The following is a 26730-nucleotide window of genomic DNA, read 5'->3' as shown; positions in this document are numbered from 1 at the left end:
AAGAAGAAAATTTTTATCAACATCACCAAGTATTTAGTATCGCTTATTATGTACATTGCTCGTACGATAATTCGTTATCAGCGTATCATTCTCGTCGTGAAGCCAATTGTGTTGCGTGGTTCGACGACGAACTTAAAAATTTGGCGCAACGTGTAGAAAATATTTTAACAATCAATGTCCCCATGGTAAATTTAACACAAGATGAATGGAAAGAATTTCGAAGCGCGACTCAGTGTCATATATGTGAGAAACCATTCGTGGAAGACGATACGCGCGTACGCGATCATTGTTAATTGACCAGACGGTACAGAGGTCCCGCGCATTCAAATTGCAATCTAAATTACAAAGAATCTTTTTGCATTCCAATAGTATTTCACAATTTATCTGGTTATGATTCTCACTTTATAATCGAAATAGCCACAGCATTCGAAGGAGAAATCGATTTACTTCCGATAACAAAAGAAAAATATATTTCATTTACAAAACATGTTAAAGGTACGAAAGACAAACCGGGAAATCACATTAAATTACGTTTCATAGATTCATATAAATTTTTCACAAGTCTCGACAAATTGGCATCTTTTCTGAGCAAGAATAAACTCAAAATTTTACAATCGGAATTCAAAAATGTATCCGCCGAGGATTTCAATTTATTAACAAGAAAAGATGTCTTTCCGTACGAGTACATTGACTGCGTAGATAAATTGCAAGATGCGTGTTTACCATCGCGAGAATCATTTTACAGCTCCTTGACTGGTAACACAGTATCCGAGAGCGATTACGTGCGCGCTGAGACTGTGTGGAAGCAATTCTCCATTCGAACGCTAGGCGAATATAGCGATCGGTATTTAAAAATCGATGTCTTGTTACTAGCAGACATTTTTGAAAATTTCCGCGAGAGTTGTATCAAGAGTTATGGGCTCGACCCCGCGTATTACTATACTCTTCCCGGCTACACGTGGGACGCCATGTTAAAGCATACAAAAATTATATTTGAATTACTCACAGACATTGACATGGTTATGTTTATCGAACGAGGTATACGCGGTGGTCTGAGTTAATATTCCAACAGGCGCGTGCTAATAACAAGCACATGCAGTCGTATGACTCATCGAAACCATCAATGTACTTGATGTATTTCGATGTTAATATTTTATACGGATGTGCAATGTGTCAACCGTTGCCCTATGCCGATTTTCAGTGGGTCGATAATGTTTCCAATTTTGATGTATCATCGATCGCGCTCGATTCATCTACAGGCTACATCCTCGACCTCGAGTATCCGCAGTATCTTCACGATTCGCACACTGACCTACCGTTTTGTCCGTCACGGGGCAAACCACTTGGCAAGCGCGAGGACAAGCTTCTCGCAACCTTATACGATAAGAAGCGTTACGTGATACACTACCACAATCTGCAGCAATGTTCACGTCACGGTCTTCGTGTTAAAAAATTCATCGTATATTACAATTCACTTAATCTCCGTGGCTCCGTACTTATATAGAACTCAACACAAAATTTAGAACACTGGCAAAAAATGATTTTGAAAAAAATTTGTACAAACTGATGAATAATGCCGTGTTTGGCAAAACGATGGAAAATATGCGCAATCGCGTAGATGTTAAACTTTTAACAAAATGGAACGGAAGGTACGGCGCAGAGGCATTGATTGCAAAACCAAATTTTCATAGCAGAAGCGTTTTTTCAGAAAATCTAATCGCTGTAAAATTACGTAAATTCAAGGTGAAATTCTACAAACCAATTTACGTGGGTATGTGTATTCTCGATATATCCAAGATATGTTTGTACAAATTTCACCACGATTATATGGTGTCAATGTATCGGAAGAGATGCAAAGTCATGTACACTGACACGGATAGTCTTATACATCACATTGAGTGCGACGATGTTTACGAGAATATGAAACGCGACATCAGCAAAATTGATACGAGCGACTATGCGACAGACAATGCGTACGATATACCGCTCGTGAATAAAAAGGTACCGGGTCTAATGAAGGATGAAAACAACGGTAACATAATGACCGAATTTGTCGGGCTTAGAGCAAAAATGTACGCGTTGCGCGTGGATGGTAAGAAGGATACGAAAAAGGTAAAAGGTGTCAAGAGTAACGTTTTCGCGAGAACAATAACGTTTGACGATTACACGCAGTGTTTGAACGAAGAGATTGAAATGACGCGTAGTCAATCGTGTATGAGATCAAAATTGCACGAGGTATACACCATTCGCGAAACAAAAATTGCTCTAAGTCCGTACGATGACAAGCGGTATATCGTACCTACAACTACTGATAAGTTATCGTGGGGACATTATAAAATACCATTGTAAATAATTGTATTTATTTATTGTAAATAATTGAATTTATTTATTGTAAATATAAATTATATATATATATATATATTCATTCATGTAAATTTATGTATATTTTTACTATGTTTATAATACATTATTTTTATGTATCCAAGAGTTGTGCGATTTATCAAGTCCCAGCCATTTCACAAAAACTTCATCTCCTTTTTTACGTATCATCTTTTCCACGAGATACATGTCGAGGTTAGCAACGCGTTATAGTTCATATTCGTAGAATCCTCCAGCTACTGGATTTCCGCGCGAATCTTTTAATATATATGTCGCGGGATTAGTATTTTGACAATTTTAAACACTTCGGCCGACCAATTTGGTGTGTAATCTTTATCAAAAATGGTCTTGAATTTACTCACACGTATCGAATCACCTACTTTGAATCTCGCTGGAGCAGCAATTTTTACATTGTTGTATACTGTATTTAAAAGTCTATCAGCGATTGTAGGAGTGACATCGATAGGTCTCATATTGATAGTGCGATGTTTTCGCGCGTTATATTCTGCAACGAGTTGGGATAAAATGCAATTTTTGTTTCGCGAATGGTGTATACCTTGTGCGTCAATCCACTTGTAATTACCATTTAGCGTAAACAATTTCCACATATTGTTCTTTAAAGTGCGGTTGAATCCTTCCACGATCGAAGCTTTCATGATGGAATATGTCGAATAATGATTAATATCGTGTTTCTTCATGAGGTTTTGTACATTTGCATTGTAAAATTCTTTTCCTTGATCGGTTTGAAAATTTTTCGGGCATCTCGCATCGTCTCGAATTATCTCTGCAATCGCATCGGCCGTCTCGCTTCCACCTTTACTCTTGAGCGGTACGACCCACGCATACTTGCTCAACACATCGATAACAGTGAGTATGTAATTGTATCCCTTGTTGACTCGAGCATACGGACGCATCTCAATCACGTCTGCCTGCCACAGATCATCGTATCCGCGTACTATGACGCACTCTACGTCTACGCGGAAAATTTCTTCTCGCCGGAGCGTACAATTCTTCCACGAGCAGTCGCTTTTCAGAGTTGTTTTTCTTTTCTTGCATGTTTGATCGTGGCATATTTCATAATAATGTAAAAGTTCATGTATAATTCTTTATGTATCTTTTCCTGAGTCGGATGTAGTTTGCACACATGTCTGAAGCATTTTCTGCATTTTATGCATCATTATCTGAAGCGTTTGCACGCGTTTCGAGCGCAATAATTATTTCCTCAATTTCTTTCTACCTATTCCTCAAAAGTTCAACACTCGTTTCAACGTACCGTTTGTTAGCAGCATCGTTATCATCTTCCGGTTGCGCTACACGTCGTATCTTGCGCAACCTTGCGTCAAAGCCGACGCTAGTCAGACACAGAGCGTTATCTCGCACATACGTTTTTAGTAATCCGTTCCATTCATAGTATGCATTATTCGACGTACCGAGCGATACTCCAAATTTATTAATTGACATTTCAATACGAAATGTTTTTACAGAATGACTAGTATCGTCAACATGTTGTTTAATTTATAATAAGACCCGCCTCGCGAAGCTCTTCTATAATTGACATGATTTCATTGCCATGAGCATTGGTACCTGCTCGACGCGAAGCTTCCAGCAGCCGCAAACGATCTACCAATTCGTTGGGATCGTTCCAATGCACGTATTCAATTTTATTCTCACTTAGTGTCATAGTGCGTGGTAGGTTTATATCTTTTCCAATTTTTCTTTTGATAGGAAATAATGAAGCGATTATATATTTATATTTGTATCCTTTGTTGCCTAATACTGGATTACGCACATTACTATCACGTCTATGCGCGTTTGTCGCTAGTAATATACTTTTATATTTATGCATATCGTTCTCTGTATATACAGCATCGTCGGGAATTCTCTTGAAAATTAATTCGTAGAGGCCCGGCATCCCCGCATATTTCACTCCATTGATGATTATATTATCATTCTTATCCACTTCGAAATGTTTATTGCCGAGCATCATTCCTTCGTCGGAAAATTTAACACCGTATACGTAATTCATCTTGTTATTTACATCTTGGCCCAAAATTGCTCCGATATATCTTTGTCCGAGCGGACCAAGATGTTCTCGCAACATTTTCTGACCGGATGTTTGTAATTGACGTTGAACCGACGTCACAACCGCTTCGGGTGTGGTCTCAAAAATTTCTTCGACGGAAGGAGACGAGATTATTTGAGGTTGTTGTACAGCTTTTATCGGAGTCGATTGTTTCATTCGCTTTGATTGATTTGTAGAAGTTATCAATGAATCGTTTGATCGTTTCCGTCCCCCATTTGATATTTTTTCATAAGTCAGTGAAATGTTTGATTGTTTCTGCTTTATGCTCTCTTGTTCTTCTCTGGGTATACCAAACGACTCCACTTTCGATGCATCAGATTCTACATCGATGGTATTCTCAACAATTTGTTTTAGAGGTTCAGTGATTGGCTTAAAATGTCTCTCCAAAGCGACGTCTTCCTCAATTTTACCAGTTTTTAAAGCGTGATATTTTTTGCGAATTGATTCGCTTGTTTTTTGCAATCTCTCTCACAATCTTTTCACGTTCATCATCAGCATCATTGTTGTTTATCATGATGGATATTTTGTAGACGTTGTTAGACTGATGTGTCGACAGCGTCTAACCTCTCTACGGTATCGTAAATTCATTAAATCCTTTTCTATATCGTCCATTGGTCAGCGAGCTGTCTTTATCAATAACTACGAATCCATACTTGTGCTGCCAGCATTTCTGGCATAATACGTGAAAATCGTTGTATGACATGTCAGTATTTACATGATCGTTGTACACATGTTTCAGGTTTGTACTATCTTGTTGAAATAAAATCAACAGATTCGCATTGTTGCGTATAAGATGCTTGGGTATCTTGGCATACGTTTGACAAAGATAGAAACAGTCGACGCTCGAGTGTCGACCCATTGCAAAGTACTCTCTTATCGTATCTTGTTTATGGCACGCCACGTCATCAAAGATAAAAATGGAATTCGGAAGCGCCTTGCTTGGAGCAACGACTTCACTATTATTAGAGAATGTGAAATAACCAATTTCGTCTATCGGTGTCAATAAATTTTCCAAATATTGATATTTCGGTTGTTGAAGCGATTTTGAGTATACGTACAGGTTCTCAAAGCGAACACCGTACGGACTTTCAATTAGACTTATCAATTCATTAGTCTTACCACAATTTGAAGGACCGCAAATAATACCGCGTATAGTAATTGGTAACATGTTTCCATGCTTGCGTATTTCTTTTTCAAGCATTAGTCTATTATCAAAGTTTGTAACTTTGATTATCGTCGCTTGCTGCACAAACCGCATTTTGAGAATGAGTCATGGGAGAACCTATTTATAGATGTGCATCGAATCGAAACCGCTCAGTATTGAAAATGTTTTTTCATCTGTCGGACGACAGTCATATTTTCGAGCTTACCTTTGAACAGTTGCAATATATACCAAAGATTATTTTATTGAGACAATTTAGTCGCTACGTGGAACGACTGTGGGACAAACTTCCCGAACATATAAAGGCTAATTCTGAAGTACAACGGTATCGTAGATGTTTGCGACATTATAATTTACCGTGGCAGCAAACACATATCGACGGTCCAGCACCATTTATTAAAGATTGCTACGAATGTCAGCGAAAATTATAAGAGGTAGCGGTCTATTGAATCGTGCGATAAACGCGCTTCCTATCGAATTACATATTCCTGGATATCAGTTTTGCGGATCGGAATCTCGTTTAAAAGAACGATTGGCTAGAGGCGATCGAGGTATCAATCCATTGGACGCTGCGTGTCGCGACCACGATATAGCTTACTCGCGAAGCAACGACCTCGGCGAACGACACGTTGCGGATCGTATACTAGCTGTGAAGGCGCGGGAACGTATTACCGCGAGAGATTCGATTCTTGGTGAAAAAGCGGCTGCTACGGCTGTTTGGACGGCCATGAAGGCAAAAACGAAATTTGGTATGGAAATGAAGATGAAAAAATCACCGAAAAAGAAAAAGATGTTGAAAAAACGCTACTTCCAGTAGCGAAGCGTGGTGGTATTTTATCGATTTTACCATTGTTGGGAGTAGTCGGTTCTTTGGCTGGTGGAGCAGCGGGAATCGCAAAGGCTGTAAACGATAGCAAGGCCGCGCAACGCCAATTCGAAGAAATGCAACGTCACAATCGTGCTATGGAAGGTCGTGAATTTTATCTCGCTCCATACAAGCGTGGACGGGGGTTCTGAACGACTGCTAAGAAAAAAAAACGTTAAAAATGCCTGCGGGTGTAACAATTAACGTACAATTGGAACAGCTTGCAAGACGTATGCGCATACCTTTCTTTAGAGACGTTTTCATGCGCAATAATTTACCGATAAGCGGCGTGCAACGAAACGAGAGCTGCATTGTCAATTTGGACGACGTTGAGGGTCCTGGTAATTATTGGGTAGCATACGTAAAGAGGGGAGATAATGTTGTGTATTTTGACAGTTTTGGAAATCTTCGATTGCCCGAGGAATTGGTGCAATATTTTGGACAGAATGTAACAAAAATTGAATATAATCATGCGTCTTATCAAAATTATAATCAGAGTATTTGCGGACAATTGTGTCTACAATTTCTTCAAACGATTAAATTTAAAGCCTAACACTCTACTGTCGTGACTCAGTATTCAACATGTCACTGACACTTACGTTGACTGGTAAGAGTAGCGTTCTTGCCGTAAGCTACTTTCCAGCCATGGATTTGAACGATGATGATTACGAACTTGGTTTAACGGATTTTGAAACTTATCATACGATACCGAACGTGAATTCCTCGAATAATAAATTTTACTTTGACAACGACGACAAGGAAATTACGATTCCCGAAGGATCGTACGAATTGCATGGTATAAATGAATATCTAACGCATACAATTTTACAATACGATTCCCACAACATTGTTAATAACAATGATGAGAAATATCCAATTGTGATTTGCGCTAATCATAATACGTTGAAAAGTGAAATTAAATGCATATACAGAATAAATTTTAATAAGCCCAACAACATAGGATTGTTGTTGGGATTCTCGAATCGTGTATTGCAGCCGCGGAAATGGTACGAATCAGATATGCCGATAAATATTATTAACGTAAACATTATTCGTATAGAATACAGTGTGACTGCTGGTGCATATAGCAATAGTAAGCGCGTACACGCGATACATGAATTTTCTCCGAACGTACCACCGGGATATAAGATATCGGAAACGCCCGCGCAAATCATTTATCTACCGATCGTCGTGCGAAGCATTACTCATTTAACGATACGTGTTGTGGATCAGGAGGGTCGATTGCTCGATTTTCGAGGAGAGGAAATTACCGTACGATTGCACGTACGACGACGTCAAAAATAGTATGCTCGTGTTGAATGAAACGGAGCAATATCTTTACGAGGGACAATACTTTTGCGAGGAGGCGAGCGATGTCTGGTGACAATAATCAGGTGTCTGGTTACGCTAAAAAGAAGCTCAGCGCGTTGAATCGTGAATTTTTAAAGTCTTTGGGATTTGTTGTACGTAATAATTGAAAGAATGATTGACATTTTGAACATTGGAAGCGAACTAATCTTTGACGACCGTATAGTAAAGATTGAAACTCATACGTACAATCCATACGCAAATACAACACTTGGATATAGCAATGAGATACGGATACCTATACAGCATCAGGATTTGTACATGTTACCGTGCGAAAGCTTCCTTTACATCGAAGGAAAATTGACGATAAGAAAAAAGGATGAACTAATGATATTGGGAAATAATTGCGTTGCATTCATGTTTGATGAACTTTGATATGAACTCAACGGTGTGGAAATTGATCGCAACAGAAACGTTGGAATAACTTGCACGATTAAAAACTACATTTCCCTTACACACGAGAGAAGTAAAATCTTGCACAATGATGCGTGGAATATAGTTGAAAATAATGGTGGTGAAGGTTACTTCAATTTTTGCGTACCGCTCAACATGTTTGGATTTTGCGAGGATTATAAGCGCGTTGTGATTAACGCTCGTCATGAATTGATTCTAATACGTTCACGCAACGACAACAATTGTTTATTTGGAGCTCAGGCTGCTGAAGCTGAGATTGAATTACACAAAATACAATGGCGTATGACTCACGTAATATTGGACGAAATTGGTAAACTGTCCTTGCTACGAGCGTTGGAGAGCGGTAGATACTTGAACATGAGTTTCCACTCGTGGGATCTATACGAATTTCCTTTGCTACACAGTACGACTAAGCATTCGTGGACTGTGAAAACTGCCTCTCAGCTGGAGAAACCGCGATACGTAATCTTTGCACTACAGATTGATAGAAAAAATGTCGCGTCGAAAGATATTACCAAATTTGACGACTGCAAATTGACAAACGTTAAACTCTATCTAAACTCTGATTTTTATCCGTATGATGATTTAAATTTGGATTTTGATAAAAAGAGATACGCTATCCTATTCGACATGTATGCGCGTTTTCGTAAATATTATTACGGATGCAATAATGATAATGTATTATTTACCATGAAATTTCTAGAGTGCGGTCCTCTCACGGTCATTGACTGCTCGCGACAAAACGAGTCTGTCAAAAATGCTACCGTGGACGTAAGAATAGAATTTAAATGTAAGCTAGATGTACCCGCAAATACTATCGCATATTGCCTCATCTTGCACGATCCCATTGTCGAATATAACCCGTTGACAAATGTTGTCCGCAAAATTACATGAATCAGGAATAATCCCCTCCAATGTTATAACATTATAAAACTAGCGATACTCGATGATCGACATTAGTTGTTCGTCGTAGTTCTCGCCAATATCATTTCATTATGGTTGTGCCAACGTTTGTGGATCTCCAAGGATTTATCGTTGGAGGAAAGTTTATCGTGAAAGAAATTGCGATTCTGACAAAGGGCTCTGTACTCTCTCATTATATTTTTACGAGTCTTACACCATTCCATTTGCTCACGAGATCTGAGAGATCTCAAGTTGCATGGTTGATTGGAAAACATCACAATCTGCAATGGGAAGATGGAAACATTCCGTACTACAGGGCCAAACGTTTAATCACTGACGCCGTGACGTTGGAAGATGCATCTTCTCGAGTGTATGTCAAAGGACATGAAAAACGAGAATGGTTGGCAAATTTACTGGAAGACGATGCGAGAATCGGTCTTATTATCGAGACATTGGATAACGACTATGATGACGTTCCTGCTTTAGATAAATTAGATGCTACTCTGCGTTGCAATAGACATGTACGAAATTGTGCTTTACAAAATGTATTTAAATTATTCAATTGGTGGTCGAATCATCATCATAAAGGTTTGATCAATCCATATTTATAATAAACTATTGTTACAATACATGTATGTGTTATTATCTTTTTATTCTCTCCTTATAGCATGTATTATATTACAGTACGTGATGCATTTTTCTATTAGTCTGCATTTTAGCAGACAATAGGCGTGGAATATTTGACATCTTTAAACGCGAAAAAATATTAAAATTCATGTCGTTCATGGTTCGCTTGATGTTGATCGACGTTCGTTTGATGTACGATAGATATTCGTTTGATGTATGATAGATATTCGTTTGATGTACGATAGTGGTTCGATAGTGGTTCAATAGACGTTCGTTTGATGTACGATAGATGTTCGTTTGATGTTGATCGACGTTCGTTTGATGTACGATAGTGGTTCGATAGATGTTCATTTGATGTACGATAGTGGTTCGATAGTGGTTCGATAGACGTTCGTTTGATGTACGATAGATGTTCATCGCGGTTCGATAGATGTTCGTTTGATGTTCGATAGATGTTCATTTGATGTATGATAGTGGTTGGATCAATCTGTAGCAAGTATTATATCTCTTAGCCATGTATACATCTGTGTGGTGAATATTACATTTCATGGTGCAGCTGCATCTGGTATTATATTTCAAGTCATGATATTAAGATATTTATTTGATGTATAATAAGGTTTAAACATGTTTAGATCGATGTTGATCAATGTTTCAATAGATGTCTGATGCTTATTTGATTGTGTCGCTATTTAATTATAATTATCTGTATGAATGCTGTGTAGAGCGACAGTCCGCGTCAGCTTTTAATTTTTTGTCAGCTGTGAAGAGCAAGCATTTGTTGCTAACTCTTATGTCATGCACATCCCCTACCCATTTTTTTACCGAGACGTTACCTAGCTCTCGCTGGAACTAGCATAAAGTATCTAACTGTGATCCAGTGAGTTGATTTGTGAAGTGCAGTTCATTTTGTAAAGAATTTAAGAATGTCGCAAATTATGGCATTTCTCGACGCTGTTTTCGAGCCGGGATACCGTCGCCTTCGGCTTTCCGAAGGGGTTGGCAGGCGAAGCCATCACCGTGTACTTCGCTGGGTTAAGAATTTGGCTCGCAACCTATTCCGAGTGTTGTTGGATGTACTGTTCGAGGATGTAAGTAGTTTTTATTATTTTTATACGCTTTTTTTATCTATAATATATTTATATTTATATTTATATTTATATTTATACACTTTTATCTTTTATAGTGTTACCAATATCGGTGCTACCACATCCCACTTGGTGATGTAAGTAATGTTTATTATTATTTTATATGCTTTTTTTATTTATAATATATTTATATGTTTTTTCTTTTACAGGAATATCTATGTTACCACAACCTCATCCCGGGGTATATTAACATCGCGCACATGAAAGAGGTGCGTCGGTGGTGGACCTTCAACCGCAAATATGCGGATTATGAGGATTTGTGGGGCGATGGCCCCCGTGCTCGTCTCTTAGACGGGTTCTTCCCTTACCTGTACGTGGACATTTTCTGTCTCCGCAGATTGTTCGGAGAAGAGCCCCTCGTACTGTAAGTATCTCTATATAATACGCTCAAAAGTTTGTGTATTTTGTTGTGCCTCCGTGAGGGGGCACAGAGTTTTTTCGAGATTCGTGCAAGGAAGGCCGGGGATACGGCGGGCAGTGGCCTCTCTTTATTTTAATAAAGTTCTTTTAATTATATGTGCTTGCTTCTTCCTTTTATTATAATAAATAACAGTTAAATAGAATCAATGGGTTGGTATTTTGTCACTGCTCCCAGCGAACGTTATGTCACTCGCGTTTAATATCGGTTGAAGTGAGAGAGCGGTATCTCTCGTACGCTCTGTCGCACAGGTAGTCTGATACGCGTCGGCTTATCTCAGGCGCGCGTATATCTCTTAGTCATTCGTGTATGACTCTGTTGAATCTGGTCAACAGCTGCTCGTGGCGATTATTACTCGTTCGGTTCTGATTAACGGTTACCCGTGACGATTATTCCTCTTTTGGATCTGATCAACGACTGCCCGTCGTTTCATCGCGGCGGGTGCTGTTTTTCCCTCCGAACTGCATGGTTTTTCGGAGGGGATCCCCTAGCAACATGACCAAATATGGTTATGTTGCTGAATTCGCGTTTTAGTGCAGGCGAGGAAGTTCAAAGTCGAATTTCCTCGCTTGTACTTTTAGCAATTCGGCGACACCTTTCCGGTACGTCTCTGCGCTTTCCGGTTTCGCGTTCCGCTCGGTCTCGGGCGCGCGTGGCTCGCTGCGTCAGCGGCTCGCGCGATTATCGCTCGCGATGCATTCCTGCATCAATATAATTATATATACATATATATATTCAGTAATTAATTAAATCTATAGCCTTTTCTGTGGCTGTAACAATTTTTTAAGGTACTAATATAAATGTTCATTTTTTCTCTTACAGAAGCAGCCGTCGCGAATTCCCCCTCCGCCTCTCTCCGACTAATTTTTAGTTTTTTATTTATATTTTATATTTTATAATTTTAAATTTTAGATTTTTCATATTTTATATTTTATATATATTATATTATATTTTATATTTTTTTTTATATCTTTTTATGTTTTATATTATATTTTACATTTTTTTATATTTTTTATATTATATCTTTTATATTTTTAAAAACACACACACACTATATGTATAAAAATACACATTTTTATAATTAAATATTTTGTTTACGATAAATATGTATATATGTTTTGCGCCTTCATTATCTTTCCCATCCTTCTTCCTCCTCCACTTAGTATTGATTAGATTATATTTAATATATATAATTAGTAATAATAATAATAATATAATATATAATAATAATATAATAATATAAAAAAAATTTAATCTGCGTTCTAGCGTACGCCTTAGCCTCCGTCTTATCGCGTTCCCGCTATCCTTTCCCCTCATCCTCATTCTTTCTCTCTCACGCTATCTTCCTATTGTAATCTCCTTTTCCTACCACATCATGCTCTCATTGTCCTACGCTATGTACAATGCGCATAGCGCTCTCCTTATCCTATCCTATACCACGCGTCTCCGTCTACCGCGTTGCGAACGCCTATCGTGCTGTCTCTCTCTATCCATCTCCCTACTCGCCTCTATCTAACCTAACCTAACCTACTCGCGGACCTCTCTTCCCTTTCCGCAAACCTCTCGTCTACCGGCCGCGCTGCGAACCTCTCTCTCCTCTCCGCAATCCCCTCGTCTACCGGCTGCATCGCGGACATCTCTTCCCTCTCCGCAAACCCCTCGTCTACTGGCCGCGCCGCGGACCTCTCTCTCCTCTCCGCTGTCCCCTCGTCTACCAGCTGCATCGCGGACCTCTCCCTCCTCTCCGCGTACCCCGCGTCTACAAACCGCGTTGCAGACCTACAGCTGTGTCGCGGACCTCTCCCCCTCCCCGCGTACTCCGCGTCTACAAACCGCGTCGCGGACCTGCGTGACGTCATCCCCCCGCGCCCGCGGGTCCCCCTCCGCCCCCGCATCCCCCTCGAGCACCTGAGTTAGAATCCCCCTTATATCATTACTATTTCTATTTCTTAAACCTCTGAGGAAATCGGCGTAAGCGTTAACGCACCGGTCGCAGTCGAACGGGAAAAACTGCTAGATTACGGAGGCAGGCTGTGCAATACACGCCAGAATAGCGCGAGCTGTCGATCGCGAGATGTACGTTGAAGTACGCGTAAAAGTCTCTATCGATATTGTCGGAATTTACAAAGCAAGATGCGCAATACGGGGTGAGTTCTAATTTATGAGCGAATCCCGAGATGTAAGTGCAACGGACGTTTTCTAATTGGTGACGCGCTTCGACGGCGGGAGGGGAGGAGTGGCCCTCCTGTGCGGGGCGCAGTTGTCCGTAACACATGTAGGTGTGTTATCAATAAGTTATGGTTAAATATTATTATTGTTATTGTCCGTATAAAGCGTTGTTGTTAGTCGCGGTCGGAACAGGGAAGGAGTAGCTGGGGCTACAAATAATTAAGTAACGAAAAGTAAGTTTCTTGTATTGATTCAGTTGATTAGATATTGATTGTTTACAATTTAATGAATAAAATAAAACACGCGTTATACATTATTTGGAACGAGTATTAATTTGGAAGTAAGTATTATTTTCTGGAAAATCTCGACAAGAGAGAGAGTGGTCAACGTGAAACACAGGAAATAATAAAAAAAAGGGTCGGTCGTAAACCGACCTCGGCAGTGCGGAGCGAAAATACTATTTCGGAAGGGTTTAGCCGAAGGCGAGCTGGCCCAAACAAAGCGCAGGAAGCAAAAAAAAGGGTCGGTCGTAAAAAGTGTCGGCACGAGAAAACTCTGGGTTTTCCAAGTTTCGTATTTTAAGTAACGCTACTACAAGATATTATTATATTTCGTTCCGCGTAATGTTAATCTATTATTATCGGTTGTTCCGCGGAACTCCAGTGCTCGGGGGTGGAATACCCATAGTTTAGATATATCTCGTCGCGTAACTGGAGGTAGCGGGTCTTCCTCGGATCTCCCGATACGTAATTCGCGGGCGGCAGAGGGTGAAACAGTAGCTACGTGTCGAACGGTATTAGTTTGCGCGGCCACGGGAAATATCCCATAGACTTTATGCGGATGTCCGTCCTCAGAGGTTTGACCTGCTTCGCTCGTAGCGCCAGGTTAAAGTACGCCTCGTATTCTAAGTCAAAATATAGGCCATCCGTCCCGAGGAATTCACTATTCGCTTCACTGACGGGGGCGTATTTGAATTCGTAGTATAAACGTCGCGCGTGGAATTTGTGTCCACCTCTTCTTATTTTTGGCATCTACAAAAAGATCAAATTAGTTTTGCGTGTTCGCTGGGTTCGACCATTGGTTTTGAGGTAGGGAGGTGGCATGTGCAGAATATTAGTACGATGCTATCAGGAGAAGGTGTAAGCTTTGGTCTTAGGGTAAGAGTGCCGTATGTGCAGAATATTAGCACGATATCGGCTGGGTAGGGGTAGTAACGAGCGTGCAATTGTCTGCACCGCTACGTCGTTGGTTTGGTTAATAGTCGAAACCAGGTCTGTTGAGGGTCGGATTGGAACTTAATATGACGCCGAACGTAGAAAATGTGGACTGGGTTCAGGTATGTTTCGGTATTAATGCACAATGAGATTTCGTAAATATATGTATATTTTGACTAAACTTACATTGGATGGTTACAGTGGTGACGCGTGAATATAAATCAGAAAGCTATCGGCACAGAGAACTGACGCAGGGTGTACGGACGTAGTATAATGAAGTAACGATATAATATGCGCTCGCGTGAGGCAGAATGACGTTGAAGTGGAACTGTATGGAATAGAATCGCGTACTGAAGTGGAAACGAATGTGGATATGGAAAGCGTGTTGACTTGGAACAGTGTTTGGAAATGGAATCGCGTACCGAAATAGAATTGCAAGAATGAGGAGCACTTCTAGAGAGAGAAGTGCATCGCTCAGAGTCTCGAATTAATGTGTCGATTTTTGGGACTGTTTCGAAGTCCCTCGGTTTGTGCGGATCAGGGTTTAAGAGTGGGGTGGACGCGTAGGAAAAGTTATCTAAGGGTTCGGAATAGCAGGGGAGTCCTATGGTGGTGGGAGAGCGGCTATTTTATGATTAACGTTTCGGACTGTCGGCTAGAGTCGGTAACGATTATAATGGGTAACTTGTCTAATGAATAACTTATCGGCTAAAATGTAGTCGGTAACTTGTTGTTTCGATTTATATTATAAGTTTGGTGTTTCTTAAAAGTAAATGGAAAAAATTTTGGTGCTGGGACGTAACAATATATATATATATATTGTTACGTCCTAGCACCAAAATTTTTTCCACTTACTTTTAAGGGGAGGTACCAAAATGTCCCCCAGATTGAGGGGGAAGGGAGGGGGTACATATGATTCCGCAGGTGGAGGAAGTGTCCTTTCCGACTGATTGCGGAGGTCTGATGGTGAGAGAGAGGAATGTCAACTGTTATAGATAAAAAATTCATCCAATTCTGTTTATCCATAATGTATACGAGGTGTGGCTATTAAATAACGAGACTGACGCTGCTACAGAAGAAGTGCGCATGCGCCAAACGCCAGCGACTGACAGCTGTTTATCGTGAAACTTTCTCTTTCGAATGCTTTGCCTCTCGCTTCTGTAAACAAATCCGTATAGCCGTAGCCTTCGTTCGCATTAGAGTTGTTTTTTTTTTTGTTTCGCCGGAAAAATGTTAAGTGTAACAAGAGAGCAACGAATTGTTGTAAAATTTCACATGAAACTTGGAAAAACCGCTACTGAAACTTATAATTTATTGAAAGAAGTGTATGGCAATGAATGTTTATCGCATGCACGTGTTTTTAAGTGGTTTAAGCGTTTTCAAGATGGCTGAGAAGACGTTGAAGATGATTCACGCCCGGGTCGCCCTTCCACGTCAAAAACGGATGACAATATCGAAAAAATCGGTAATCTGGTTCAATCTGACCGTCGGTTAAATATTCGTGCGATTGCTGAAACTGTAGGAATTGATAAAGAATTCGTACGGCAAATTTTACATAACAATTTTAACATGCAAAAAGTGTGTGCCAAAATGGTGCCTAAAATTCTCACGTTTAAACAACAAGAAACTCGCAAAAATGTTTGTACTGACACTTTGAATGCCATTGAAAATGACCCAAACTTATTGGAAAGGATAATAACATGTGACGAATCGTGGTTTTTTACTTATGATCCTGAAACGAAGCGCCAATCCATGCACTGGAAGAGCCCATCTTCACCGAAAGCCAAAAAAGCTTGAATGAGCAAATCAAAATTCAAAGCAATGATGATTATTTTTTTCGATATTCATGGGATTGTGTACCTTCACTGGGTTCCTGAAGGTCAAACTATTAATCAACATTACTACCTTCACGTTCTTGCCGAACTCCGTGAAAGAATAAGGAAAAAACGACCCGAATTGTGGAAGGACAAGTCATGGGTTCTCCACCAAGACAATGCGCCGGCTCATTCCGTATTGTCTGTCAAGAGATTTCTAGCCAAGTACAGCATCCCAGTGTTAGACCATCCGCCTTATTTGCCGGATCTTGCGCCATGCGACTTCTATCTGTTTCCTAAGGTGAAATCTGCATTAAAAGGAACAAGATTTGACTCCGTTGAAGCTGTGAAAGAAAAAGCGGCACGCGTTCTGAAGGAGCTGACAGAAGAAGACTTCCAGCACTGTTTCGAACAATGGAAGATTTGCATGGAGCGTTGTAGGGATAGAGGAGGGGTGTATATTGAAGGTGACAATAAGTAAATATGTATGAAATCAAAATAAAATGTTTTACAGCGTCAGTCTCGTTATTTAATAGCCACACCTCGTATTGCGTAAGTGGCTCCGTCGCGATAACCGCTGTATAAAGAGTACATGAAAATAGCGCGCACGCTTCAAATGAAATTAAAGACTATTACATTGGAAAAGGAAATAACGCAATCACATAATATATAAAAAGGCATCACGCATAAAAACATAACTTAAACGTGTATAATGCTTTGAACAAAATAAAATAAATGTGATACACATTGTGGAAAAAACGTAATTCTTAACAATACCGCCAGCCTTAAAAGCTCGGGCTTTCAAACGAAATTTATGCCTCAATAGACAAAACGCAAAGTTTATTCAAAGGTCTTTGATATATTCTCTTGCTTGTTTTTACATTCACCACTCTAACTAAGCCGTCTTTACCCGGGTAGACGTCCAATATTCTTCCCAGATGTCAACTCATGGGCGGAGTATTTGGGTCGCGTAGAATAACCATGCCTCCTTTCTGTATCGGTTGTCGAAACTCCCGCCATTTATTCTGCTGCTGGAGTTGTGTTAAATACTCGGTAGACCAGCGATTCCAAAAATTTTGTTTCATTTGTTCTAACAGCTGGTAGTGATTGAGACGGTTTACATTAACCTCTGTTATATCAGGCTCTGCAACGCTTCTATCTGCGTAAATATAGTAGTTAGCTCTTCAAAACTTAATAAGGTTGCACCCATGATTCTCGTCAGATGTTTTTTGCATGCCTTAACCGCTGACTCCCACAAACCTCCCATGTGTGTGAGGTGATTGCGGGGGAAGAAAATGCCATTCAATGGTTTGCTCCAAATATTCGTGGATTTTAGCTTCGTTCTCATTGATTAATTAGTACATGTCCTTCAGTGCTTTGTTGGCTGCTACAAAATTTGTGCCATTGTCTGAATAGATACTATTACATTTACCATGCCTGGCGATAAATCTCTTCAAGGCGTTCAAAAATGCTGACGAACTCAAATCTGAAACAACCTCTAAATGTACGGCCTTTGTAGCAAAACACAAAAACGCATAAATAAGCTTTTCTTTCTGAGCGATAATAAGAAGAATTTGCATGCTACGCTTAAGGTCCTCTACTTGCAGTGGGCCGGTGAGTCTATTCATATTCTGTTTGGCCTTTTGTCTAGTATAGTCACCCAGGAACGAAGATCCATTCCACCAAAGTTTATGACCTTGAATTGCGTCAGGGTCTATTCCTCATGAAATAACGTCAGCTGGATTTAATTCCGATTGAATGTGATGTCATTCTCCCTTTGCTGACAGTTTCTGGATTTCTGCTGTCCTGTTAGCCACAAATGTAGACCATTTGCTGGGATCTCCTGCGATCCATGATAAGACTATGGTAGAGTCACATCAGAAGTGTATACCATCGAAAGCTATGTTGAGAGATTCGAATACTCTTTGATATAATTGAGATAACAGCAGAGCGCCACAGAGCTCAAGTCTGGGCAATGATATGATCTTTAACGGAGCCACTCGGGATTTTGCGCATAGAAGCTTGACGTGATATTGGTGAGCTGAGTCTCTGCTTCTAATGTAGACAAAGGCGCCATATGCGCGCTCTGAAGCGTCACAAAACCCATGTAGTTCCATTCGTATTGGTTTATCACATAGAATACGTCGAGGTATCTTTAAATAATTAAGATGTGAGATTTTTGAATACCATTGTGTCCATTGAATGTGCAATTGAGTGGGTAATGACTCGTCCCAGTTCAATTGCATTTGCCATAATTGTTGCATGATTATTTTGGATCTTATGACAACGGGACCTAAAAGTCCAAGTGGGTCGAATATCTGAGCAATGCAAGATAAGACTTGCCGTTTCGTGGGTCTGAGACTTTGTGACGGTTCAGCAGTGTAACGAAATATATCAAGACAGGTATCCCATGATTGACCGTATCTTAGTGCTTTCCCCTAATGATACTGTCGTTTTGTTTTCGCTTGATTCTATTAACGGAGGATGATTCGATTTCCATTTATGAAGCTCAAATTTGGCCGACTGGAGGATTGTGATGATTTCTTGTTTTGTTCGAAGTAGATCATCGACGTTGTTGCTACCTGTCAGGAGATCGTCTACATAAGAATCGCGTATGATGATTTCAGCAGCCTTTGGAAATTGATGCCGTAGGTCGTTCGCCACCTGATGAAGGGAGCGAATGGCTAGAAAAGCTGAGCATGCTTCCCCATAACTGTGCGAAGTTCGTAGGTTTTTATCTCCTCTTCTGGTATAAACCTCCACAAAATGCGTTGCAATTTGCATTGTTCGGGCTTCACCTTTACTTGGCGATACATTTTTGATATGTCGGCAGAGACTGCGTAGACATATTGCTTGAAGCGCATTATAATGTTGAACAAATCTTGATGAATAGTAGATCCTATCATTTGTAAATCGTTCAAAGATAAGCCTGAGCTTGTTTTCGCTGACGCGTTGAAAACATCTCTTAATCGTGTACTGTCGTTATCCTCCTTGAAAACCACATGATATGGCAAATAATAGGTTGTGCTCTCTGATTCTTGCGACTTGTCAGCTACATTTGTAATGAGTCTCATGTGTCCCAAATTTAGGTATTCCTCCATGAAAGAATCATATTGCCGCTTCAAATTTGGCTGTTTAGACAGCTTCCTTTCCATTGTGAGCAACACACAATAACCTCCAGAGTTCTGATCTTATGATCATATCAATATTGCCAGCCACGTGAAACGTGGGATCAGCTAGCTTGAATTAGCTGGAATTTGAAATGCATCGACATCTATAGATACGGCTGGCATCTTGTTAATGACCTTATCGACGACCAAAAACGACAACGTTTCCTGATATTTATTGAATCTCGAATATATAGTGGCGGTTGTCTCGCTTTGAGAGCTGGACGAGACATTGTTGACTCTATCTATCTTTATGTTTGTGTCCTGCTGAGGAAGTATCAAGCGCTTGCATAGTTGTCATCCTGTGATATAAAGTTAGGCTGTGAACCTGAATCTAATAAAGCTCTGCATTCACATAGTTTCCCAGAATGATTACGCATATGAACTATGGCTGTCGACAACAGAACGTGCAAAAAGGAATTACGTGTATGATGTGAAGATAGAGAACTAATCGCGCTTTGCGTATTGTTCCTATTTAATTCGCTCTTACTAGTATGCTCTATTGAAGGAGAAATAGGATCATTTTGCTTCGTGACACTGCTATCATTTTCAGCCCTTAGCGAAAAGGTATTAGAATCAGCAGCCTTATCTATGTGTAATAAAGTGTTGTGATGCTTGTGACATTTTTTACATGATCCGAAAGTATATTTTTTGCCATGAAATTGTTTTAAACAGTTGTAGTATAATTTACAGCTCTTAACCTTCTCGAGGCGAGCCTGCGTAGACATATCGCAAAATATAAGACATTCAAATATCTTATGAGTGTTTTGAATGGGGGCAAGCTGCATTTTCTGAGCTAACATGAGCATGTATTTGATTTAATTGCTTGCCGCCCTGCTGCTGCTTCGAATGACTCTGCGCGCCTTTTGCTATATTGAGTGCACCAGTGCGCGTCAAAGCGTCCAGGAAAGAACACCTTGTTTCCAAAAATGCAATGAAATCCTCTATGTTAGGAAGATTTTCTTTGTTTGCTCTTTCTGATTCCCATTCTCATCTCGTGTGGCTGTCTAACTTTGGAATGAATAAATAAGTAAATAAGAAAGAGGCAATAGGAGCGAGGAGATGTGAATCAAATTATAAATTTTTTATATAGGTGATGTGTCGCAGGTATATTGACATTAAGTACATTAGTAACATTCTATAAAAAGACGGAAATTATAATAAGAATCTTCGATTCATGTTTTGAATCCTCTTCAGCATAATATATAAAATAAATAAGTAAATTATAAATAGATAAAAACGAAATTAATGAGAAAGCATCGCATAATAAAGGCGTAAGCAATGTGTAAACTAAAAATCGTGATCGTATTCGCATGATTAAATGGATCAATGCCTTAGAACCGCTGTACATATTTGTCGCATGTTAGTTGTATAAATTACATATATATAAAACGATCCAACTTGTACGGCTTGCATAATAATCCCGTGAGGCAATTCTCCGAGGTTTCCAGACCGAGGGAGGTATGCAGTTAGATTGAGGGGTTAAGTCTGTATTAATAAAATGAGTATAATAAATATCTGTTTGTAATAAAGTTATTTACCGCTACTTTGTGTATAATGATGGTGACTCAGAAAAAGTTTATAGGATATGCATTCCGTTCGCGTGTTGTTGAATCTATGGTATATATATTGCGCAACTGATATTTAACGTGTGGTTATGCCGATGGTACAGATAGTAATGAGCTCAAGGACGAAAAATACATTTAAAATGGAAAGAGTTAGATAGGTGACATTAGATTTTAGGCAGTTTGTTTATTATATTCTCGTAAATAGCTGGCAAACATTCTATATCTGTTTGTAGATTTATGCTGTTTATTTGTCGTTTGATGTGTAACATTTCAGATATCAGTCTTTTTGTGTAATAAAGCTCATTGTCTAGTATTTGTGCATTGTCCCAGTCAAAGTCATGATTGTATGTTAGGCGGTGGTCAGTGATCACTGATTTGTTGTTATTAGGCTTCGTTATGTTGGTCTTATGTTCTTTTATCCTAGTATTCAGCTTTCTGCCCGTTTGACCAACATATGAAGCGTCGCAATTTAGACAATTAATTTTATATACCACGTTTGTTTTCATGGGAATAGGGATAGGATCTTTGTGTGTCTTAATAAATTTGTTGTTTTTGTTTATGCTGTAGTAGGCTAATTTGATGTCGACATCTTTTAGAGCATTTTTTATTTTATCAGTTACCGAATGCAAATATGGAATTGTGAAGTATGAGTTATTATTGGGTGTTTGTGATTTTTTATCGGACGGTCTATTGTTAATTAAAAACTTTATACGGTTGTTAATTGTTTTGAATATAAAAACTCGGTTGGATAGGAGTTATAAAAGTAAAATCTTTATTATAAATTTGATATTCTTTTCATGGAACATAGGATGTGATAATAAAAATACTCTATCGATTAAGCCTATTATAGTGCCTCTTTTTTGGTTGTTAGGATGTTGGGAATGGAAATTGAGATATCTACCCGAGAACGTGTTCTTGTGGTACCAGTCAAATATTAGATGGTTATTAGTTAAAATGAGTGTGAGGTCTAAAAAGTTAATTTTGTTGTGGACATTTTTTCCACTGTGAATTGTACTCTGTTATGGAAAGAATAAAAATTGTCACTGTCTGGTCAATAAATTTTGGAGGTACCGATATTAATATGTCGTCTACGTATCTAAAGTAAATGGGAGGGGTAAAATTCAATAACATCAATGCTTTCTCCTCTATGTCTTGTAGGACTATGTCGGCGATGATCGGAGGGAGTGGGGAGCCCATTGGTGTGCCAAAAGTTTGTCGGTAAAATTTGTTATTGAAAACAAAGTATATAGAGTTTAAGACTAAGTTTATTGCTGTTAAAAATTCTGGTTCCGGGATGTTGCAATTTTTTGTAATATATTGCCATCTCTTTGATATGCTTTCTACTGCTAAATTGATAGGGATGTTAGTGAACAGTGAGATTACATCTAGCGAAAACAACTCATAATCATTATCAATATGTAAATTAGATAATTTGTTGACTAGATCGAAACTATTTGCAATGTGACTATTCGGTTTCGGGAAGCTGTCGTACATGATTTTATGTAACCAACTGGCTAAGTTGTATAATAGGCTATTGATAGATGATACAATCAACTGTAAGGGATGTTAATCTTATGGATTTTTGGTAACCCATATGCTCGCGGTAAATTACCTTCACTGAAGGACATTTTACGATATTCAATGGTCGAGATGTATTCTTGTTTTTTCCACCGTTTGAGTATGTCATTGAGGCTTGAGATTAGTTTATTAATAGGGTTTTTATTTAATAAAATATAAGTCTCTTTATCTGACAATAAATTTTCCATTATTTGGGTATATTTGTCTTTATCCAAAGCAACAGTAACATTACCTTTATCCGCTCTGGTAAGGATAAGATTCGAGTTTCCCTTTAAGAAGTTGTTAGTAGTTGATTGTAAGTTGATTAGTTTTTTAGTGGTTTCATTTTGTGGAAAGGGATTTAATGATGGTTTGTGTTCGACTTCTCAACAATGTCCTTTTTCGGCAGGAACTTTTTTTAGACTGTTCTCGAAATTTTTGATAAAATCGGTAGTTATCTTAGATCTAGAGGTGGAAGGTACGCTGAAATTATCGCCTAATTGTAGAAAGCCTTGTATCTCTTTAGGAAAGTGTGTAGAGGATAAATTTATAAACCAATTGTCTTTGAGGTCAAATATGTTGTTCTGATGTAGATTGTCAAATTTTGGTACGACTTCAATTTTTGTGTCGATTTTAACGTCAAAAAAAGGAAGTTTTTTTAAAGAGTAAAAAGCATTGACGGATTGGTCATGGGTTGATTTTTGTTGGTGTGTTGACATATTATGTAGATAAAAATATCGAATAGGTTGGGTAGTTAATTTTTGTTCTTTTTGTTGTGGGGCATTGACTTGCAGTGTCAAAATCATGCTTCTAGCTTTAGTGATGGAATAATGAAATTTGTTTTCAAAGGTATCACGCTCTGCACTCTCTAATTTTGCTTCATTAAGATCTTCCAAATCAGTCTGCACTACGTCGAAATCCTTCCATATCAATTTCATTTTTTCTAGTCGTGATGGTATTTCTTGTCTTTTCCGCTCATCATTGTCGCATTCATTCAAAAAGTTAACAAATCGAGTTAATTTAGCTTTGATATGACTTCTTTTTTTGACTAATAATTGCTCTCTCACTTTTTTTTTTGATTGATGATATTATGTAAATAGTAACTTATTAAACTTGTTAGTTTAGAAAATAAATACGTGCAAATGTTGTATTCACTATGCGATATGGAAGAATTTGACTGGCTCAAATTGTGTATTATAAATGTAAATAAATTGGAATATATTTACCTCGGAATAAATGTTACTTAATAGCGTTTATTTAACACAATTGTTACTATGCATCTGTTGGATGTACCGCTCAAACGTCGTGTTGTGGGGATTTATCGTACTGTATGGTATGCGTACACAAGAAATCCTTAATCCTGTTTTGATTCCTTTGTAATTTTTCCTATGAGAATGCCTTCTCTTCGAGTGCGAGATGCATAGTCATGTACTGCGTGCTTGGTTATGTCTCGCCTTTTGTGTATTATCGTAGTGATGATCCGGCTCGAAGGACCATTTGTTATATTTTGTGCTCGATATAATTTTTCCCAAGTTAATGGGCTAAAGAAAATGCTGAGTGTTTTGGCTTACAATGTATTTATTTGCCCTTTATTCTTACACTACAATCGTGTTATACGTCGTCTTGTTAGCGAAGAAGAAGGCGGAAGTACTGCTCGGATTGAGATCGATATATTGCGTAAGTGGCTCCGCCGCGATAACCGCTGTATAAAGAGTACATGAAAATAGCGCGCGCGCTTCAAATATGAAACTAAAGAATATTACATTGGAAAAGGAAATAACGCAATAACAATATATAAAAATCACACATAAAGATATAACTTAAACGTGTATAATGCTTTGAACAAAATAAAATAAATGTGATACACATTGTGAAAAAACGTAATTCTTAACATCTTTTTCATTTTACATTATAAACGAGTTCTGAGTCAGGTATGACTGGAATATCTTATATAGATATGTAAATACATGTACAGGCTGTGGTATTTATATTGAAACATCAAAATATATTGAAAACAAAGCAAAATTGAAATTTTTCAGATAAAAGATGTATGGTTTCGAGGGGACCATGATATGGTACTATTGGTTTAACCTTGAATATGAATCGTTTGAAGGTCATATGAAGATCACCTTGAATTTTTTTAATGGGATCTTATATATTATTACATATTCTTACTTCGAAAATTTTCAAAACACTATGATAAAGTACCTTTTCATTGAGTATTTTCCGAATTATGAGACTTAAAAGTTACAATATCGCAGGTATTAGTATTGCTTAAGGTATACGGTAAATATTTACCTTTACACAGTCAGCGCCAAATAAGTTCTGCTTTATCTGAATGTTATTCTTGACCTCTAAGAAGGTCAAGAATATAGACATTTTCCGTCGTTCGTTGTTTATCAAAAAGTTATAAAAATTTTTTTAAATTGACGTTTTTTGCAATTATTTTATCAAATACTGAAAATTTAAAAAAATGTTTCAAATAAAAGTTGTAGGTATCGTCAAAATACACATTTTATATCCTATCCATTTTTATTATACGAGTGATAGTTTTCGAGAAAAACAACGATAAAGAGTCTAAACTTTATACAATATTAATTATAACATAATATATAATATAGTCCCACTGTATCCGCGCATACACTTTCTACACATATACTTACCTACCCACACAACAAATGGGTTGGGTTAGGTTATTTTTTTTTGGAAGTGAAGCCCCTCGCAGGGGGACGGAACCCACTATGCCTGCGCATAGACTTTCTATGCGTGAAAAGTATATGCGTTGATACAGTGGGTTCTGCCTCCCTGCGGGGGGCTCCACTTCCAAAAAAAATAACTTAACCCAACCCATTTATTGTATGGGTAGGAAAGTGTATGCGCGGATACAGTGGGACTATATGAGACCTACAACTTTTATTTGAAACATTTTTGTTAAATTTTCAGTATTTGATAAAATAATTGCAAAAAATGTCAATTTAAAAAAATTTTTATAACTTTTTGATAAACAACGAACAACGGAAAATGTCTATATTCTTGACCTTTTTAGAGGTCAAGAATAACATTCAGATAAAGCAGAACTCATTTGGCGCTGACTGTATAAAGATAAACATTTACCAGGTATACTACGTAGTATATGTTAATGCTTGCGGTATTTACTGTATGCTTACTGTAACTTTCCAATTTTATAACTCGAAAAATACTGAATGAAAAAATATTTTACATATTATAGTATTTTAAAAAGCTCTTGAAGTAAGCTACAAGAATATGCAATAATATATAAGGAGTCCCATTTAAAAAATTCAACATGATCTTCATATAACTTGCAACAATTATTCAAGTTTATCGTAACATGATTTGGTACGATTGGTTAAACCAATGGTACCATATCATGGCCCCCTCGAAACAACTTTTGTCTGAAACATTTCTTTCTATTTTGCTTTGTCTTTAATATATTTAGGCATCTCAATATAAATGCTGCAGCCTGTATATGTATTTATGTATATAAGATATTCCACTCAGACCTGACTTAGAGACCCTCTAATAAGAGTCTCGCCATAAGGCAATCTGGGCAAAATTCTGCGAGAGAGAAAGATATATATTTACTATCCTTCTCTCTCTTACCTAACCTAACCCTAACCTCTTTTAACGAGCTGACTGCTGATGTAATAATATTTGTGATAGTAGTTTATGTTTTCTCATAAGATACACAAATATTATATATTTTAGGTTTTTATAATGCTTGTGATAATAGTTTGTTTTCTCATGAAAATAAAGCAATTTATTTTTTCATGTTTTATGTGTTTATTTTTTTATTTTTATTTTATTTTGTTAATTTTTATGCAATGAATAAGGATTAAATTTAATTAAGGATTTTATT

At 38.2% G+C, this 26730-nt stretch overlaps 2 protein-coding genes and 1 pseudogene across 2 annotated transcripts; all 3 read left to right on the top strand.

Annotated features, from left to right (window-relative positions):
* The first annotated feature begins 1773 nt into the window (after positions 1–1773).
* Positions 1774–2349, top strand: LOC140675968 (uncharacterized). The gene has a single exon (XM_072910558.1). It carries the CDS (start codon positions 1774–1776, stop codon positions 2347–2349), a length of 576 nt encoding a protein of 191 aa, XP_072766659.1.
* Positions 2350–6670: 4321 nt separating this feature from the next.
* Positions 6671–9165, top strand: LOC140675959 (uncharacterized). Its single transcript, XM_072910550.1, has 3 exons — positions 6671–6830; positions 8357–8917; positions 8975–9165. The coding sequence occupies exons 1-3, from the start codon at positions 6671–6673 to the stop codon at positions 9163–9165; spliced, it is 912 nt and encodes a 303-aa protein (XP_072766651.1).
* A 5489-nt stretch (positions 9166–14654) lies between these two features.
* Positions 14655–17042, top strand: LOC140675958 (uncharacterized; annotated as a pseudogene).
* Positions 17043–26730: the final 9688 nt, after the last annotated feature.

Source organism: Anoplolepis gracilipes, unplaced genomic scaffold, assembly GCF_047496725.1.
Source record: "Anoplolepis gracilipes unplaced genomic scaffold, ASM4749672v1 Contig22, whole genome shotgun sequence".
Classification (NCBI taxonomy): domain Eukaryota; kingdom Metazoa; phylum Arthropoda; class Insecta; order Hymenoptera; family Formicidae; genus Anoplolepis; species Anoplolepis gracilipes.
The sequence above is the reverse complement of the archived record's forward strand: the minus strand, read 5'-3'. Positions and strand labels throughout refer to the sequence as shown.